This window comes from Coniophora puteana (assembly GCF_000271625.1).
Source record: "Coniophora puteana RWD-64-598 SS2 unplaced genomic scaffold CONPUscaffold_15, whole genome shotgun sequence".
Classification (NCBI taxonomy): Eukaryota; Fungi; Basidiomycota; class Agaricomycetes; order Boletales; family Coniophoraceae; genus Coniophora; species Coniophora puteana.
The window spans coordinates 1071138-1088743 of NW_006913067.1; the positions used below are offsets into that span (position 1 = coordinate 1071138).

Below are 17606 nucleotides of genomic sequence, written 5' to 3' on the forward strand. Positions count from 1 at the left end.
TTATGCGTCACATGACCTCCCCGCCCTCCCAAAAGTTTCTGGTACAAGTCTCCGCCATCCCGCACGTTGCCCATCTGCCCTAGCCATCGACCGCCACGATGACGGACCCCACGCCCGACGACGTCATCATGGACGCGATCAACAGCGCTGTCCAGAACGGCAACGACGAGCACCCGACCAAGAAGCGCAAGCTCTCCGACGCCGCAGACGATCTCGACCTCGACCTCGACGAGGACGCCAAAATCGCCAAGCTCGCGCGCGCGTCGCCCGCACCCGTCGTCGTCGACGAGTTTGAAACCGAGGCAAAGCGCGAAGTCGCCGCTAGCGCAGGGCTCACGGGCGCCGTCGAGGAGGGATCAAGACTCGAGCTTCGGCATCAGGTATGTTCTCGTGTTCTCTGCAGCGCGTTCGCTTGTGTAACTTTGATTGTTGTAGGTCCGACACCAGGTCGCAGTGCCTCCCGCCTACAGCTACATCCCAATATCCCAGCACGTTCCCCCAGCCAAACCGGCGCGGACGTACAAGTTCACGCTTGATCCATTCCAGCAGGTCTCCGTCCATGCCATACAACGAAACGAGTCTGTCCTTGTGTCTGCACACACCAGTGCCGGCAAGACCGTTGTCGCAGAATATGCCATTGCACAATGTCTCGACAACAAGCAGCGGGTGATTTACACAAGTCCCATCAAGGTATGTCTTACTGCAAAGTATTCGACATACCAGAGCTCACGTCATTCTGCCAGGCCCTCAGTAATCAAAAGTATCGCGAACTTCTTGCAGACTTTGGAGACGTCGGACTTATGACCGGAGATGTTACCATCAACCCTTCCGCTTCATGTCTAGTCATGACCACCGAGGTATGCCACTCTCTCAATTTTCTACGTACACGCACATTGAGCATCTCCCCAGATTCTGCGCTCAATGCTCTATCGTGGCTCCGAAGTCATGCGCGAAGTCGCATGGGTCATCTTCGACGAGATCCACTACATGCGCGACAAGGAGCGTGGCGTCGTCTGGGAAGAAACCATCATCCTCCTACCCCATTCTGTTCGCTACGTTTTCCTCTCCGCGACGATCCCCAACGCGATGCAGTTCGCCGAGTGGATATGCAAGTCGCACGAGCAACCCTGTCACGTCGTCTACACCGACTTCCGCCCCACGCCCCTCCAGCACTACCTCTTCCCCGCCGGCGGAGAGGGCATATATCTCGTCGTGAACGAGAAGGGCGAGTTCCGCGAGGATAACTTCACAAAAGCTATGGGTTTACTGCAGGACAAGATGGGCGAGGATCCTGCCGACCCGAAGAGCGGCAAGAATCGCAAGGGCAAGACAAAGAAGGGCGGCGACAAGAAGGGTGAGCAGGTCCGCTGGTCCTGTACCCCGCATTCTGACGTATCTGTCTCTTCGCCCAGGTCCATCCGACATTAGCAAAATCATCAAGATGATCATGCTCAAAAACTACAACCCCGTCATCGTCTTTGCATTTAGTAAACGCGAATGCGAAGCCCTCGCGCTTACCATGGTCAAGTTCGAATTCAACACCGCCGACGAACAAGAACTCGTCGCCAACATCTTCACCAACGCCATCGAGAACCTTTCCCCCGCCGACCGCCAGCTCGCCCAGATCGAGAACCTCCTCCCGCTGCTCAAGCGCGGCATCGGCATCCACCACGGCGGCCTCCTGCCCATCCTCAAAGAAGTCATCGAGATCCTCTTCCAAGAGGGCCTCATCAAGGTCCTCTTCGCTACCGAGACGTTCTCCATCGGCCTCAACATGCCCGCCAAGACCGTCGTCTTCACCGCCGCGCGCAAGTTCGACGGGCAAGAGTTCCGCAACCTCGCCTCGGGCGAGTACATCCAGATGTCCGGCCGCGCGGGCCGCCGCGGGCTCGACGACCGCGGCGTCGTCATCATGATGTGCGATGAGAAGCTCGAACCGGCCGCGGCCAAGGAGATGATCAAGGGCGAGGCGAACCGACTCGACTCGGCGTTCCATCTTGGGTATAATATGGTGCTGAACCTGATGAAGGTGGAGGGTATCAGTCCGGAGTATATGCTCGAGCGTTGTTTCTTCCAGTTCCAGAGTAGCGCGGGTATTCCACTATTACAGGGCGGTTCGTCACTGCAGTATTTTTTCATTCAATCAATTGCTCACGCTTTTGCAGACCTGGAGGCGGAGGAAAGGAAGCTGAGCGAGATGGTCGTGCCCGACGAAAAGCAGGTTGCGGAGTACTACGAATACCGTCAGAAACTCGAGTCAATGGGCGAGGATTTCCGGACAGTCATTACGCACCCCAGCTACAGCCTTCCTTTCCTACAACCAGGGCGGTTAGTGAAGGTAAAATACAAAAAACTTGACTTTGGTTGGGGCGTCATTGTCAACTACCAGAAGCGGACACACCCAAAGGTGCGTATTTTTTCTAGACCTATTCTCTGTCTGTGCTCGGAGCGCTGATGGAAATACCAGGGCGAAGTGTCGCTCGAGCCCATACCTCCCCACGAACAATACGTTGTCGACGTCCTCCTCAACTGCGCCCCCGCCTCCTCCATCCCCAAAGACCGCAACGTAACGACAGCGACCCCTGCCGGCGTCCAGCCATGTCCGCCGGGCGAAAAAGGCACCCCTCTTGTCGTCCCTATATTACTCTCCACCATCCACGGCATCAGCCACATTCGCCTGTTTCTCCCAAAAGACCTCCGGCCGGAGGCAGCTCGCGAGACGGTGTGGAAGAGTGTGGGGGAGGTGCAGCGGCGGTTCCCAGATGGGATAGCCCTACTCGACCCTATACAGAATATGGACATTAAAGATGACAAGTTCAAGGAACTCGTCAAGGTACGCCTCAAACAAAAGTTGCCTGTCCTTGATTTCTGATGCCTTCGGACTTGCAGCGCATCGAATCCACCGAGCGTCAAATGTTCGCTTCTCCCTTGCACAAGGATCCTCGCCTGCCCGAGCTCTACAGCTTGTACTCCACAAAGGAAGAGACCCGCGCGCGGGTACGCGCGCTCAAGTCGAAGATCTCGGAGACGTACGACGTCCTCCAGCTGCACGAGCTCAAGTGCCGCAAGCGCGTGCTCCGCAAACTCGGCTTCACGTCCGCGGACGACATTGTCGACATGAAGGGCCGCGTCGCGTGCGAGATCAGCACCGGCGACGAGCTCCTCCTCACCGAGCTCATCTTCAACGGCGCGTTCAACTCGCTCCTGCCCGAGCAGTGCGCGAGTCTGCTCAGCTGTTTCGTGTTTACGGAGAAGGTGCGCTGGCCCGTTCTTCTGTGCGAATTGTCAACGGTTGGAGACTAATATGACGTGTAATTAATCAGAGCGAGAAGCAGACAAAGTTGGGCGAGGAGCTGGCTGCGCCACTGCGAGTCATGCAGGAGCTCGCGCGCCGCATCGCAAAAGTCGCCAAAGAGTCCAACCTGCCCATCCAGGAGGACGAGTACGTGTCCTCGTTCAAGGTCGAGCTCATGGACTCCGTCATGCAGTGGTGCCGTGGCGCCTCTTTCGCCGACATATGCAAGGTCCGTCGCCCCCTTCTCTCACGTTATCTATCTACATGCGTTGCTGACCGACTCATCGCGTGCAGCTCACGGATCAGTTCGAGGGCAACCTTATCCGCGTCTTCCGCCGGCTCGGCGAGCTCCTGCGCCAGATGGCGCAGGCGGCGAAAGTGATCGGAAACGCGGAGCTCGAGGACAAGTTCAACCAGGCGTCAGAAATGCTCGAGCGGCCCAATTCCGTCATCTTCTGCTCATCGTTGTACCTGTAGATCTTTCTTTGCTTTATCTCTTGGATCTGTTTGGAAATTTTTTCTGGCCTTGCAAGAAGTTGTGCCGGCTACCTCCATCTCCACTATTTCTGGCCGAGTCCGAGGCTCCTCGTTCGTGTGCAAGTCTATTTGCGCCTGATAGCGGTGATATCGCTGAGACCCAGCGAACGACTAGAAGTCGCCGTCGCACCTCACTTTCAGATAACCGACCGGCTACAAGAACGACCGACGTCTAAGAATGCTTGCCATCTCAACACGGCGATTACGACATTTTGGGAGCTCACTGTTTTAGTTTTGCAGTGTTGCACTCATAAATAGCGGGAGATACACCTCGCAGGCAGACGCGAATAACATGGCGTTGAATCTGGAATGTCAAACGGACGTTCGTGGGCATGGCGACTTCAGTCCCAGTGCAAAGAAAAGACGACGATAACCAAACCCACACTGTGAGTTGACGTGATAGTGCTAGACAATATGTCGCAAAGTTCATTTAACGGTTGCAATGAGTTCTTGGTTGAGCAACCATTGAAACCCAATTGCAATGTTACGAACGAATCCAATTGATTGCAAGCTTCTTGAGACCTTGATTGCAATGAATTGCAATGCCTCGTGTCCATTGGGATTAAGTACATTGTAACTACACTACAAGCGAAGGGTCATTGCAACCAATAAATAGACTTTGCGACATTGTCACTCGGAGGAGCGCGTAAGTTGCGGCCAGCTACAAGGCCAGCTACAACAAGTATCTTCGAGTTACTTAAGCCTGGTTGCGCTAATGGATCCGAGATGACGAAAACATCTTCCTCCAGTTCGAGGCCTTGTCGAGAATAGGCAGGCGAAGTTCGACGCGAGAATGATCTCAACAAACGACTCTCCGGTATGAAGGCGTGCCCAGTACTCCGGCTTAACGGACTGGACTTTACCACAGATTGACCCGGTCCCTTCGACCCATCGGTTCCAGAAACATATTGCTCACACTGACTCATGATTTGCCATACTACAATCGTACAATGACACACCTTATCGCATCTAAATTTACCGTGTCATCCAGCTGCACTCAGAGCCCCTGACCCCCACCCACTGAATCTCAACGCCAGGTCAACTGCTAACCTCTCACAGACCCGCTTGTTATCGAGCCCTACTGTCTCTAGACCTTCGCTGTCCCCGCTCTCAACATGGCTACACCTCAAATCCAATACTATCACCACGGTCGCTTTCGTGTGGCTGGTGGCATCCTTCCCGACGCCATCACCGCCTTCTGCACATACGGCGACCCCTCGAACCCATGCATCGTTTTTCCCACTTGCTATGGCGGCAAGCTCGACAGTAAGTCCCCACCCATCCGGTATACGACAGTGCCCGTGCACAACACACTAAGACACCGGGCTATTAGGTCAGGAATACATGGTTGGTGAGAACAAGGTATGTTCGTCTAGCCTGGATGCATTGATAAGCGCGGAATCTAGACATCTTCTACGCTTGGGTAGGTGCTTGATCCGCGAAAATACTACATCGTCACATTTGCGCTGTTCTCAAACGGAGAGGTCAGTTCACTCGAGCTCACACCGTATAATGCTAACTGGACGCGGTGCCTTCTCTGGGCTCCTCAGTCATCCTCTCCCTCTAACACAGTCAGTTTGATCATGTACTTGCCGTTAAAAATTGGTAAATGAACATGATCACAGCCTGCTCCGTACGATGGACCGTACTTCCCTGCGGTCACATACGAGGATAATATGTAAGACAATTTCTACCATCATGAGCCCTTTCTCACATCTCTCGTGAAGCCGAGCACAATACATTGTCCTTACCAAACATCTCGGGATAAAAAAGGTCTTCTGTGTCGTCGGCTTCTCCATGGGCGCCCAGCAGGTAATGATTCTGTTTGTGGATCCATCCAGCGCAATTCTTCTAACCGTCACCAGGCATACTACTGGCCCGTCGCGTACCCCGACTTCGTCGAGAGGTTTGTTTCCTTGCTTGATCATTTATTCATAGTTAATCCACTCGTAGCTACATACCAATTTGCGGTTCAGCTCGCACCAGTCCGCACAACTACTGGTAAGCACGACTCTGCTAACCTAGATTAGTATGCGCTGATTTAATCTGTCTCTAGCTTCCTCGAGGGCCCGAAGGCTGCGCTCGCTGCGTCGAAGGACTTTGACAACGGACACTACAAATCCGTACCCCAACACGGCATCCGCGCGTTTGGACGTGCGTACAGCGCCTGGGCCTACAGCCAGACCGTATGTCCACTCTTCCATTATCACGTCAAATTTAACATCATTAAATATCGCTGCGACAGTGGTTCCGCGAGCATCACTACCTACACAACAACACGTAAGCCTCCTCTTCTATCCGGCAACACATTCCCCAACAATTCCCAACTCACGCGTCATTCGCAGCTACACCGACCTGCACACCTTCCTCCGCGAAGAATGGGAAGCCGGCTTCCTCAACGGATGGGACGCCAACGACCTCCTCGTCCTCCTCGCGACCTGGCAGACCGGCGACGTCTCCCTCATCCGCGATAGCGGCGACCTCCCGCGCGCGCTCGGCGCCATCAAGGCCCGTGGACTGATCATGCCGTGCCGGACCGATCTCTACTTCACCGTGAGTGCATCTCTGAAAGTCAGGTGCCATCATGGGAGCAGAATTCATGGCATCTTCTCAGCCCGAGGACAGCATCGAGGAGATGAAGCATCTTAAGAACGCCCGGCTTGTCATTATCGAGTCTATTTGGGGACATATGGGTGAGATTCAGTCTTACTTTGTCGAGCTATCTTTACCAATGCTCACTAACTGCAATGCAACTCCGTACCCTCGTAAAGCCGGTGGGGGCTCGAACGAAGTCGATGACAAGTTCATGCAGGAAGAAGTCCGCAGGTTTCTGGAAGAACCCTAGGAAAGCACTTTGCGCCAGAAATGTGAGGACAGTGTAAGATAGACGTCGAAGGGCTATTTGCATGTATGCGCAGTTTGTAAAAATGACATGTTTTTACCACACAAAAATAGCTTGGTTTCTTCCTTCAATGCCGGAAGCTAAAGGCTAACTCATGCTATACGTCACAGTGTAATGCAAGCGGAGGGTAATACAAATGTTTTGCAGTTTGCAGATATACATCATACACTGATATACAAAGACAAGGGTCGTTCATCCTTCTAGCTCCATTTCCAACAGACACCAAAAGCACACCACCATCCGAGATCACATTCACAGCTTGAGCTGGCTCTTGAGGCCAATGTTGGCCTTGAAGCGGATAGCCTCAGCAGCAGGCTTGACGTTGGGCAGAGGCTTGGCGGTGGGCGCGCCAATGGCCTTGGCAATGGCGTCTGACAGACCCTGGTCGACGCTTGCCCAGTAGGAGAGTGTGCGGGCCTTAACCTCGGCGCTCTTGATGCCGCCCATGTGCCCAGCCAAGTTGTCGATGAGGTGCTGACGGTCGGTGTCGTTCATGACCGTCTGGTACAGAGAACGGGGCTGCTCGAAGTCGACTGTGTACCAGTGATCAGTCCACAATCCTTCATTTCGCAGGTAGAAATGGATGCTTACGCTCAGTGATCTCACTGAGATCCCAGTAGGCGCCAGCGAGGAAGTTCTCGTGCGCAACCTCCCGTTCGACATCGCGGACACGGCCAACGATCGAGAACTTGTTCTGCTGGTATGCCAGGGGCGCGATCGAGCTCTGGTAGTTGGGGCGAGAACCCTGGTTGCTGAACGCCATCGCGCCATCGCGCTGGAAGTTGGCTATCGGTGCAATCGGTGCATTGACAGGAAGCTGCTGGTAGTTGGTGCCGAGGCGGTGGCGGTGGGTGTCGGGATACGAGAAGAGACGAGACTGGAGAACAGGGTCGAACGAGGCCTCAATGTAGGGCACAAGGTGAGATGGCGAGAAGGCGGCCTGCTCGATTTCGGCGAAGTAGTTCTGGGGGTTCTCGTTCAAGACGAGCTTGCCGAAGGGGCGCATGGGGAAGTCAGCATGCGGCCAGACCTTGGTTAGGTCGAGAATGTTGTAGCGGAACTTCTCCGCCTGCTCTGGAGTCATCGTCTGGACGTAGGCCGTCCAGCTCGGGTACTTGCCCGCCTCGATGGTCTCGAACAGGCTCTGGATGCCGTAGTCGGGGTTCTCACCAGAGAGGCGGCCCGCCGTCGGTCCGTCGAGAGTCTGTTTGCCGAATTGAGTCAGCATCTGACGTCATCCTTTCTCGCCAAGATAACGAGATCTATGCGGGGTAGATAGGGGCTAAATCGCGGTTGCAACGGGATCTCACCTTGAAGCCACCGTCTGCAATGAGGTGGATTTGGGTATAGACAAACGAACCGTCTTCCTTGACCAACTTGAAAGTGTGACCAGAGTATCCGTGCATGTTGTGGAAGCCATCGGGAGTACCACGGTCAGAGAACAGGATCGCGACCTGATGGGCAGACTCAGGGTTCTGAGAGAGGTAGTCCTGCACAGATCATCAATATCTCCTTCTTAGCGCGCGTATATGCGCCTCAGACTCACCCAGAACATGTCAGCATCCTTCAAGTGGGTCTGAGGGTCACGCTTCTGGGTGTGGATGAAGTGGGGGAACTTGGCAGGGTCACGGATGAAGAAGACGGGGGTGTTGTTGAAGACCCAGTCAAGGTTGCCCTCGTCCGTGCGGAGCTTGATAGCAAAACCACGGGGGTCACGGGCAGTATCTGCCGAGCCGCTCTCACCACCGACGGTGGAGAAACGAACGGTGGCCCTGACCTTCTTTCCAGGAGAGGTGAGGAGCTTGGCTGAGGTGATGTCGCTCAGGTCATGAGTGACCTCGAAGTAGCCGTGGGCACCAGCGCCCTTGGCGTGGACGACACGCTCGGGGATACGCTCACGGTCGAAGTGGGCGAGGAGGTCGATGTGGTGGAAGTCTAGATAAGATTATGAGAAATCGGGTCACAGCCACTGCATATAGAATGACGAGGGCATACCCTGGAGAAGGAGAGGACCGATCTGGCCTGCACGCTGAGCAGCGTAAGGCTCGGCGATGGGTGCACCATTGGAGGTGGTGTAGGTAGCACCGTCCTTGTTGGAGAAGACCTGCTTGGATGGCATTGTGTGTGGCTGTTTTGAGATGAGAGAAAGAGAGACAGAGAGAGGAGGGTGGGATGGGCCTGCTTATAAGTCGCGTCTATTATAAGGCCCGCTGAGAAGACGCATGGGACAATTCCGCTCTCAAGTACGGATCGGTCACCTGAATGTGCAGCCCAAACTCAGCTCCTGCTTTTGGTGTTGCGCACCCGATTTCTCCGTTTGTTGCGATTTGTCACTACGCCCAGACCATTGGATCCCCGGCAGGTATTCATTGGCACCAGCGTCAACTTCCGAGACTTTCAACTGCATATCGGCGCAAGAAATTCGGCCTCCGCTAACGACATTAGGTGACATTGCGCGACAGCCAGATCGTGCCGAACGAGATGGAGAGGCGCCGCGGAGATGACGAACATCGGCCACCAAATGTTGATTACCAAGGAAGACGCACTTCCTTTTTCCTCCGTCTGCTCGTGGGGCTCGTCTTCCTCATGCGTGCACTGACCGCAGCTAACCTTCCTTGTATCTTCTCTCTTCGTCGTCTCACGCCTGGTATTTCGAGCTCAGCGATAATCAAATCGATCATCTCTGCCTTCCATATTCCAGATCTCCCTCCCAGCCTTCACCGCCCTCCCGAGTGCGCGATTCTTTGACATTTGGTGTGATCTTCCCGAACATAGCGCAAGATCACAGAGACTAGACCAGGGCAATCCCCAAGCTGTAGGCTTCGCACCTGCCCACGTTCTCGGCCGCCTGCCTTGGTTATTGCTGCCTTCGCTCTTCTGGATCAGATTTCGCTTTCTCGAACCACCTTTGACGATGCTTTCCTCGGTCCATCTTCCGATCTTCTCCTTACCATTACCCACGCAAACCGAGTCCGATGCAACGCGCCATACACCTGAGTCAACAATCTAACCACCGCCAGTGGCGTTGTGTTTCTTGTAGACTCCGACCTGTGAGCTAGATCCGCGAGCGAGTAATGCAATGACGTTCGTTACCCCACATCTGTCGGACCATTCGCAAGATCAAATTGTAAAAATGCCATAGATCGCTGGCGCGTCTCTTCCGCGCGCATGGGCTACGCACCCAAATGGCGCCAACTCCATCCTGCCCGCTCCGCGCACGGAACTCCGCGAACCGTATACCATTCGATATTCCGAATTCTGCAGACGGCTCCGATCAACGATCAAGACACAACGTCCCGGAGCAGCGTTTCGCCGTCAGAGAAAAACTAAACTAAAATAGCAGGGCGTTGCCTTCGAGTTCCGAGCATCGTCGAACGGCAGCGAAGATTCCCGATGGACAAACGGGCAGCGCGCCGAGCTTACCCGGTCTGCCGTTCACGATCTCCAACCTGGTGAGGAGCGAGGGGCGTCGATAAGCCTCGTTTCTTCTCATGCGATCCCAGGCTTTGGTCGCAACGTTGTTCATCCAAGGGTCTCAAGCTCAAAGTTGGCTCAACGCGTATACGAGATCAGTCCACAAATACGATTTGATTAGATAGTCCCTGATAGCCCCTATAGTCGAGATCACTTCGAGTGTACATAGGTACCTCTCCGGTCACGAACTTGCCCTGGTAACCGCCGCCGGAGGCTAATTACTAGTGCCTTAGTAGTAATCCCATCTAAGCAACGGCTTGCGGCCTCCGTGCCCCGCGAAGGTTTGGGGTACTGAAGGGTACTGATGGTGACTCCGTGCGGCAAAAAGGGTTAACACACTAACTTCTGAGCAGTAATGCCTTGTCGAGTTGAGTCTGAACCATGTTTTTCCGGCATAACAAAACAGCATCGACGACTGTTCGAATGAACTAGCTACTTTCAGCGGGCATACGATTGTGCCTCGGACAGCAGGTTGAAAGGCGCCCGGTCGAACCAATCTGATATGAACGGGGGAGATGTCCAAAGTGTCCACATTCTCGGGTACTGTGGAAACCTTCGTGATACCGGCATTGCCCTACCTCGGGCCTCACGAACGCTCCGCGCGCACCCCGCGAAAACCTACGTCGGATGAAACAGGTCAGCTTCCGCAAATCCACGTAAGATGAAATTAAAGGGGCGTTAAGACGCCCTTGACTAACACTCACCGAGTTCGATTCGAAACGTCTGTGGACTGATGGTGTCGGTCTTTCAACTTGCAAATCCCAGCTGCCGCCCTGTGTGCTCGCCTTGCCATCGTGTGGCCGGCTGCTCTTGAACCAAAGTATTGGAAACGAATCATCCTCACCCTTATGTCACCTTGCTTGCCTCTTGTGCCTCCCTCTCCTCCCCCGCCGCACCAACGGTCGTCATTATGTTGCTAGCCGCGAAGCTGAGAACCGCGTTACATCACCGTGACCTGCAGGCTACCGCGAGGACGCAACTCCTCCCGGTGTTCCTGTCCCTGTTCCTGACTCAGTTTGCCCAGGGCGAGCCCAAGAAGACCCCTGCTTCGCCCGCGTCAAACTCTTCGCAGCGAGTGCTTCAGGCGTAGGTTTTGCACCCAGCGACGAGCCTCCCTTCCTGTTCGCCATAGATATGGGTGCCGATTGTTTTGGCGTAACTCTAGCCCGCGCGCCGGGAGTAGTGGTTGATGAAGGAGCTGCATTGCGTGGTCCCTCCTTCTCTTTGCCTTTCCCGCCTTGCGCGGTCGATGCCGGCCCATGCCTTGAAGCAGGAAGCTCAGGCGGGCAAGGTATCAGAGGCCGCTGGGGCAAACCCGCTTCAGGCGGCGGGCGCAATGCGCGTCGTGCAGGTTCCTCCATCTGACGAAGCTTGGCCTCGAGCTGGGCTATCTTGTTCGACATCCTGGATCAACACGCATCGGCATGCGAAAAGCAGAAAATCCGATTTAATTGATGCTTACCCATCATTACGATGTCCATGTTGACCAGCACTCTTAAGCAGACTAAGCGCCGTTGGCTGGTGTTCTGCCGCGATGCGTCTGCGCTCGCTACCGTGCTGTCCTGGTGTATAACCATAGTTATGACTTGAGGCGGCTAACGCTTCAGGAGAAGCCTCCTGTGCATGAGAAACCATGAGCTTGCGTCCGCGAAGCAGCTTCCCATTCGCGTTCGCCACTGCTTTTCGAGCGTCCTGCGAAGCACTGCTTAGCGGGCATAACGGGTAGTTAGAGGAAGCACTTACCGCTTCCTCAGCATATTCCACAAAAGCGTACCCTCGTGGCTTTCCACGATTTGGTCCAGATTTGTGGAAGAGGAAGTCGAGTTTGGTTACTTTGCCAAACTTGCTGAAAACTTGTATAAGCGCGTATCTGCAGGTCCATGACGCGTCAGAAATAGCTCCATAGTGCACGAGCCAAGATAGCGCATATATGCACGTAATGAAAGTATGAAGTGCAGCAACTGCGAGGGTCATAATGAAGGAGGTATCCCGGGGGGGAAACTCAGACCTTCAAACGTTCTACGCGTTCCGTGCATGAGGCTCTCATTTGCGACGCGGTATGAAGATTTGCAACACCAGCCAAATGAAAACCAAAAAAGACACAGTACTCACTCGTCCATTGTATGAGACAAGTTCCCAACATATAGCCTATGCTTGAGCAGTGCAGGTGCCTTCGGTCGTGGTGCGCTTGTTGATGGTACAGGCTCAACCTCAGGTTCGGGGATGTACAGATGCTGATCTATCGGGGCCGGTGGAGCATCAGGTAACGGAGTAGTCGAAGGAGAAGCGTTTTCTGATGCTGGTTGGTCTGCCATTTATGATTTGAGCCACAGTACACAGAGAGAATCTGGCGGGGAGGAAGGTTTTGGTGAGGACAGGGGCGTCGTTGCAGGCAAAGCGTCACAACACCGTGAGAAATTTATCTGAATCGCCTCTCTCAACGTCCAACGTCTTCTCTTTATGTTTCCCTTGCGCCTATCCTCTTCATTAATCCTCTCTTCATGCTTGTCCGTTAGAACCCCTCATGACTCATACGCTCTGCCAGTCGCATGTCGACTTCGGCCTCTTCACCGCGAGGATCTGCCCTCTCGCGAGACCATCATGAGTAAATGCAGATCCGCCGGCTACGCCGACACGGCTATCCCTCTCGACGTCCAGCCTGGCGAACCGCCTCTCGTTTAGGTCAAGTACGGCCCGAGCGTGACCGTAGCCGAGCCAGGACACAAGACTATGTCTCCAAGGCTCTTGGCGCCAAATCAGGTGCCGGCGTACGCGCACCTCGGCTCCATGCAGCCTTCGAGGCAAACACCTCCGACTGTTGCATCGGTTACATAGTCATGGAATACGTTAGCCCCCCGAACTGCGATAAGACTGACTCACTGCTAGTTGCCGCCCCCTACAGACGCTGAGCGGCATCCAAGAGCCAGACCTTGTCCCCGGGTCCGTTCGTAGCTGTCCGCTAGCCCACACCATCTTCCCTGAGTGGAGGTGAGAATGGCGATATACGGGCACTCGACTTTGGTGCCACGTCCTTCCTGCCCCCCGCCTTCTTCGCCGTCGTGATGAAAACCCCAACGGACAAGTTCACTCGCGAGATCGCCAACAACGTCGTGTATCCTATGTCGAGCAATGTCCCGCTACTGCTGTCAGTTTCCGGCTTCCAGGTTCAATTCGGACGCAGGCGCATCGTCAGTCTGACAGCTTCTCATTTATACCGATCTAAACTGACTCTAGGAGTGGGCTGCGACGCCCAATCTCCGTTGGCGTGTGAACCTTAACGGTTTGTTGTCGTCTGCAGCATAACCTTGCCGTATATGGTTGATCGCTACGTAAAGTTCTTGTTACTCTTGTTATTTCGTGGTGAGATTCTTTTGCTGTGGCTGTCCTGGAATGGTCTCATCGCTTAATTCCTCTCCGCACAGTTTGCAACCGTACTGCACGCTGTTTCTCATGTAAAACTCGCTACCAGCAAAGGAGATAAATTCTCTGATTATCTCGCCGTAAGATCCCTTGCAGCGGACTTGCTGTGATACCCTGCGCCTGATATATCACTTGACGGCGCGACGACTAATCAGTTGGAAGCTTGATAAAGTGTTGGGACTACAACTCGCCTCGTCTTAGGTATCCATACATCGATGTGCCGAACGAGAGGAACCGACCTCACATAACGAGCACAATGTTTGAGATGCCGGATACACCGTTGTTAGTTCACAGACTCCAGAACACTCCTGGAGCCTGTAGTATCAGGCCCCAAGGCTGCAAAGCTACTAGCACAAGGGTAATCTTGTCTAGGATGGCCATGGGGACGTTCGCAGCAGTGAAATCGCCTTGCAGAGCCATCTACACGGAGCAATTGTTTCCGGCGAAGACGACCTGACGACCTCTGACGATCAGAAAAACTCCACGGAAGGCTGTAAGTTCGCTAGCCTTTCCCTTTTCCTCCTCCCAAACGCCTTCAACACAAGCTGTTGCTCATGGAACGACCAATGTCAAAAATAAGAAATCAACAATGGTGTCGGGTATAAGTATGCTACAGAGGCTACAACCGAAAACGCTAATAATACATAAATCCAAGAATGTCCTAGATGTTCTTCAAGTAGGTTGAATGTACTCAGATCAGTTGTCGCCTACTCCACCTTTGCATTTGCTGATATGTCTCTGCATCGAGTCTTTCCTCGACAAATCTGCCCTTCCACACAAGGGGCACTCTCCCACCTCGGCCTGCTTGTACGATGGCGAGTGCACACAGGTGTTGTTCTCGTGACGTTTCGCGTCATGGCCCCGCGAAAACGTCTTGTCGCAGTACCGGCAAGGCACGCATTTTCCAGAACGTTGATCACGGCCTCCCGACGGACGGATCCGTCTCTTCGTACTGCGCGACACTTTGCTGCGGCCGACTTTGGGAGGCCTTTCGTGATCGTCGTCGTCGTCGTCGTCGTCTGACTCGCCACTTTGATTCTCTTCTGCCTGTGCGCGATTCGAAGTCGAAGTCTTCTGAGACGGCACCAACGAGCCTCCGATGGGCGACTGGTCGGCTGTGTGTATCGGCGATATTGGGACATCGTTGCCAACAACACGCTTCGGCTGGCTTCGTCTGGAGGCAGCCGAGCGAGCTCTGGCAGCATGCATAGGCCCACCCTCTCTTCGTGCTCGCTTTCTTTGAGTAGCCACGACCTCTGTCCTCACCTTGCGCTTCCGGCCCAATTCCTTGGAAGGAATATAATCTTCGTCATCCCCACTTCCCACCGACCCGTCGCCTGAGTATCCACTTTCAGCATCTGAATCCTCGTCCACTTTCTCCATGAACTTGTCGCCGGACTCTGAACCATGCTGCGTCTCCAAGGCTGCTTCATAGGCAGCACGCTTTGGAAGCGGGCGTACTAGCCTCGGAGACGACAGAGGCGAAGAGTCGCAACTAGTCAAAGGAGAAAGTGAACGCAGATGCAGCGCAGTGGTCTCGGCCAACGATTCGGTTGGAAGTTGGGATGGGGAAGGAGTCTCGGTGGCGGTATCTGCAGTACTCTGCGCTCCCTCCTCCAGTGGTGCGTCAAGGTACGAACCCAACGAATAAATATCGGACTGATCGAAAGAACAGAGCTCCGACCAACACCCTTCGTCGATAGGGTTGTCCTGCCACATCACCGACGAACCATCTTTGCACCTCAGGGCTTTGTTACACAACTCTGCCTCAAAGGTGCTGCGACTGCCAATTAACGACTGCGGAACTGGGAAGAGCGACAACGTGATCGGGGGTGAGAAGACGAGTGGTCCGGGGTTGAGCAAAGGCGATATGTCGACGTCGATCGTGATCTGGTCCTCGAATACTGGCAGTTTCTGCGGCGAGAGAAGTTGAATAGGATTGATCACCCCAGACTCCCTGATGCTCGCGACGAGATCGTCGTTGCAAGTATGTTCAGCAACTGCCGGTTCGTGCGCCTCATCTAACGGCCCTTCGAAAGATGATGCTTGAGGGGTATATGGCGCGCTTGTTGTCTCGCTCAATGGACTATAATCTGGATGTAAGTCGGGCGTACTCTGCCTCGACGTAGAAGTTGGAGACACCCCGGGAGCCTTTCTCTGCTCGCATAGTCAGTCAAAGCTCTGCTGATATTATGCTTGATACTGACCTGCCAGTTCAGCTGGCTGTCGTACAGTATATGTCGCGATTGCTCTTTCACTCCACCCAAGTCAATAATACCTTCGCCTTCTTCTCTATCAGACCCCCACGTTGCAACTTCGGTTGCGGGACGTCTTGAGGAACCTGACGTGTCTTCGACTTCTAGAAGCAATGATGGCTTCCGGCCGGAAATCTCCCAAAGATGAGGGGTCCTGAAGTTCGAATCACTGATCTTAGCACACGAGCGCGATAATGTGCCCATGGAGGTCTCTATCATGGCATTCACTAGGTAGGAAGGGTAGGCTTCTCGAAGGGAACTGTGTCACAACGATTAAAAGTGATGCGTGCGACGAGGGGGAAGCTTATGATAGAGAGGGATGGGATGTGATGGGGAAGGGTCGAATGAGTCAAACAAGGGTCCATCACTTGCGGTGAGGACTTTATCTTTGGAAGGGATAATTACAGCTGTTGACGCTTGAGGGTCCACGGCACGCACAGCACTAGGCAGCATGTTTTCTAAAAGAAGCGCCAATCAAGATAGATTGGCGCCGCATATCCACGCCAGAAGCGGAACCTCTCCCCTTATTGAACGACACGATGCATACTACGAGGCGCGTTTTGGTGGATGTGACTCAACCCGACGCAATTCCATGTATATAACGAGGGCGCCGAAAAATCGCGATGCTCGCTCAGAGATCTCATCGATAGCACACTGAGCTAGATGTATCATTGATTCCACACAAACCACAGCTCGCAATTTGGGCTTGCTGTGTACTATTAGGCGCCCTTCACTAGGTATGCTCCGAATGTACATAAGTATGCTTTCTCGGTCCAAGCAAACTTGATCTCCACGCCCACCTTTGGCGGGAGAAAAAACGTCACTAACCTAGTTTCCCTACCGTCAAGGTGCCACTATGGTTGCCGCACGACTGGCCGTTCTTTGTTCTCGATTCTGACCTTGACATAATAATGCAAGCGCCCACACTGACAGGGAGCCCCGATCTGGCAATGATCATATATTCAAAGATGGGCGCTTGCCAGGCGAGAAATGCCTCGTGTACCCGATCTTCCCAGAGTTTGTTGGGTGCTGTCATCTGGCCAGCGCCCTTTTCAATTATACTTTCAGGGGTGAAGCTAGTAAGGTCAATTTCTGGGCAAGCGGTGCACAGACGCGTACTGCCATCGGCACTGACCCCACGCAAGCGCGAACTCTACAAGCACAGGCGTATTGTCTAGAACCTTTCACCTTAGGCATTGTCAGCCAGCACGCCGTGGCCATCCTGCTGCCTCGTGTCCGCCCCATTTGATGCTGGATCACTATAGCTGTTTTCGACACTCACTCGCAATATTATATCCAGAACAGAGCCATAGCCACGAGCAGCGTAGGATGGCGGGAGCCAGGGCGCCGTCCTGAACCCTCCGCAGGCTTGTTTACCTTCATTTTCACTCGATGACATGCCTCGTGTCATCTGTGCTGTCAAATGCAAGGCTATATGTAGACCACTAAGAGATGAACACCCAGCGGCCCCAAAAATGCAACACATTACCGCGCTGTGTACCCCTTCTTGACTTCTGGACTCTCCAGTGTATGATAAATCTCCAACTTCGAGATAACCACCATTTCTCCCGAATGTGGCCGCCTTGTTATGACGGTCAGCCGTATCCAGGAAGCTGTTAGCTGGCGATTGAGCAGGCGAGTCCGTCACGGAGCACTTTTGATCACCCAGTCTCAGGCTGACTGACATGGAAGTCGTTCGATTTTCGTGGTGCTATCTCGAGTC

At 54.0% G+C, this 17606-nt stretch overlaps 6 protein-coding genes across 6 annotated transcripts; 3 read left to right on the top strand and 3 right to left on the bottom strand.

The window, feature by feature from the left end:
- Positions 1-128: 128 nt before the first annotated feature.
- CONPUDRAFT_65143 (antiviral helicase) lies at positions 129-3772 on the top strand (the record flags this gene model as incomplete). Its single annotated transcript, XM_007775578.1, has 10 exons — positions 129-380; positions 436-690; positions 744-857; positions 910-1354; positions 1413-2114; positions 2166-2407; positions 2468-2833; positions 2890-3255; positions 3324-3524; positions 3590-3772. The coding sequence occupies 10 exons, from the start codon at positions 129-131 to the stop codon at positions 3770-3772; spliced, it is 3126 nt and encodes a 1041-aa protein (XP_007773768.1).
- Positions 3773-4838: 1066 nt separating this feature from the next.
- On the top strand, positions 4839-6774 carry CONPUDRAFT_85217 (alpha beta hydrolase fold protein). The gene is made up of 13 exons (XM_007775847.1): positions 4839-5098; positions 5166-5194; positions 5260-5316; positions 5383-5403; positions 5458-5510; positions 5560-5644; positions 5698-5738; positions 5786-5833; positions 5889-6018; positions 6078-6112; positions 6178-6385; positions 6447-6525; positions 6604-6774. Exons 1-13 carry the CDS (start codon positions 4948-4950, stop codon positions 6675-6677), a joined length of 1011 nt encoding a protein of 336 aa, XP_007774037.1. The 5' UTR covers positions 4839-4947; the 3' UTR covers positions 6678-6774.
- Positions 6775-6827: 53 nt separating this feature from the next.
- Positions 6828-8893, bottom strand: CONPUDRAFT_85220 (catalase). The gene is made up of 5 exons (XM_007775848.1): positions 8730-8893; positions 8281-8669; positions 8045-8224; positions 7326-7938; positions 6828-7267 (listed from the first exon to the last, which is right to left on the bottom strand). Exons 1-5 carry the CDS (start codon positions 8851-8853, stop codon positions 6987-6989), a joined length of 1587 nt encoding a protein of 528 aa, XP_007774038.1. The 5' UTR covers positions 8854-8893; the 3' UTR covers positions 6828-6986.
- A 2090-nt stretch (positions 8894-10983) lies between these two features.
- CONPUDRAFT_131587 (RNA-binding domain-containing protein) lies at positions 10984-12523 on the bottom strand (the record flags this gene model as incomplete). The annotated part of the gene is made up of 4 exons (XM_007775849.1): positions 10984-11612; positions 11671-11900; positions 11952-12078; positions 12321-12523. 4 exons carry the CDS (start codon positions 12521-12523, stop codon positions 11171-11173), a joined length of 1002 nt encoding a protein of 333 aa, XP_007774039.1. The 3' UTR covers positions 10984-11170.
- A 415-nt stretch (positions 12524-12938) lies between these two features.
- Positions 12939-13511, top strand: CONPUDRAFT_158829 (uncharacterized protein; the record flags this gene model as incomplete). Its single annotated transcript, XM_007775850.1, has 4 exons — positions 12939-13042; positions 13095-13152; positions 13202-13396; positions 13443-13511. 4 exons carry the CDS (start codon positions 12939-12941, stop codon positions 13509-13511), a joined length of 426 nt encoding a protein of 141 aa, XP_007774040.1.
- Positions 13512-14324: 813 nt separating this feature from the next.
- On the bottom strand, positions 14325-17570 carry CONPUDRAFT_77073 (uncharacterized protein; the record flags this gene model as incomplete). Its single annotated transcript, XM_007775851.1, has 7 exons — positions 14325-15785; positions 15836-16142; positions 16431-16542; positions 16638-16683; positions 16815-17036; positions 17166-17294; positions 17373-17570. 7 exons carry the CDS (start codon positions 17568-17570, stop codon positions 14325-14327), a joined length of 2475 nt encoding a protein of 824 aa, XP_007774041.1.
- Positions 17571-17606: the final 36 nt, after the last annotated feature.

Excerpts from the sequence above, each read along its gene's own strand:
- CONPUDRAFT_85217 (XM_007775847.1), top strand. The coding sequence starts at position 4,948 with ATGGCTACACCTCAAATCCAATACTATCACCACGGTCGCTTTCGTGTG. Across the intron at positions 5,099-5,165 it reads CTATGGCGGCAAGCTCGACA|GTCAGGAATACATGGTTGGT; the intron begins GTAAGTCCCCAC and ends CCGGGCTATTAG. Across the intron at positions 5,317-5,382 it reads CGCTGTTCTCAAACGGAGAG|TCATCCTCTCCCTCTAACAC; the intron begins GTCAGTTCACTC and ends TGGGCTCCTCAG.
- CONPUDRAFT_85220 (XM_007775848.1), bottom strand. The coding sequence starts at position 8,853 with ATGCCATCCAAGCAGGTCTTCTCCAACAAGGACGGTGCTACCTACACC. Across the intron at positions 8,225-8,280 it reads AGGATGCTGACATGTTCTGG|GACTACCTCTCTCAGAACCC; the intron begins GTGAGTCTGAGG and ends TGATCTGTGCAG. Across the intron at positions 7,939-8,044 it reads TTGCAGACGGTGGCTTCAAG|ACTCTCGACGGACCGACGGC; the intron begins GTGAGATCCCGT and ends TTCGGCAAACAG.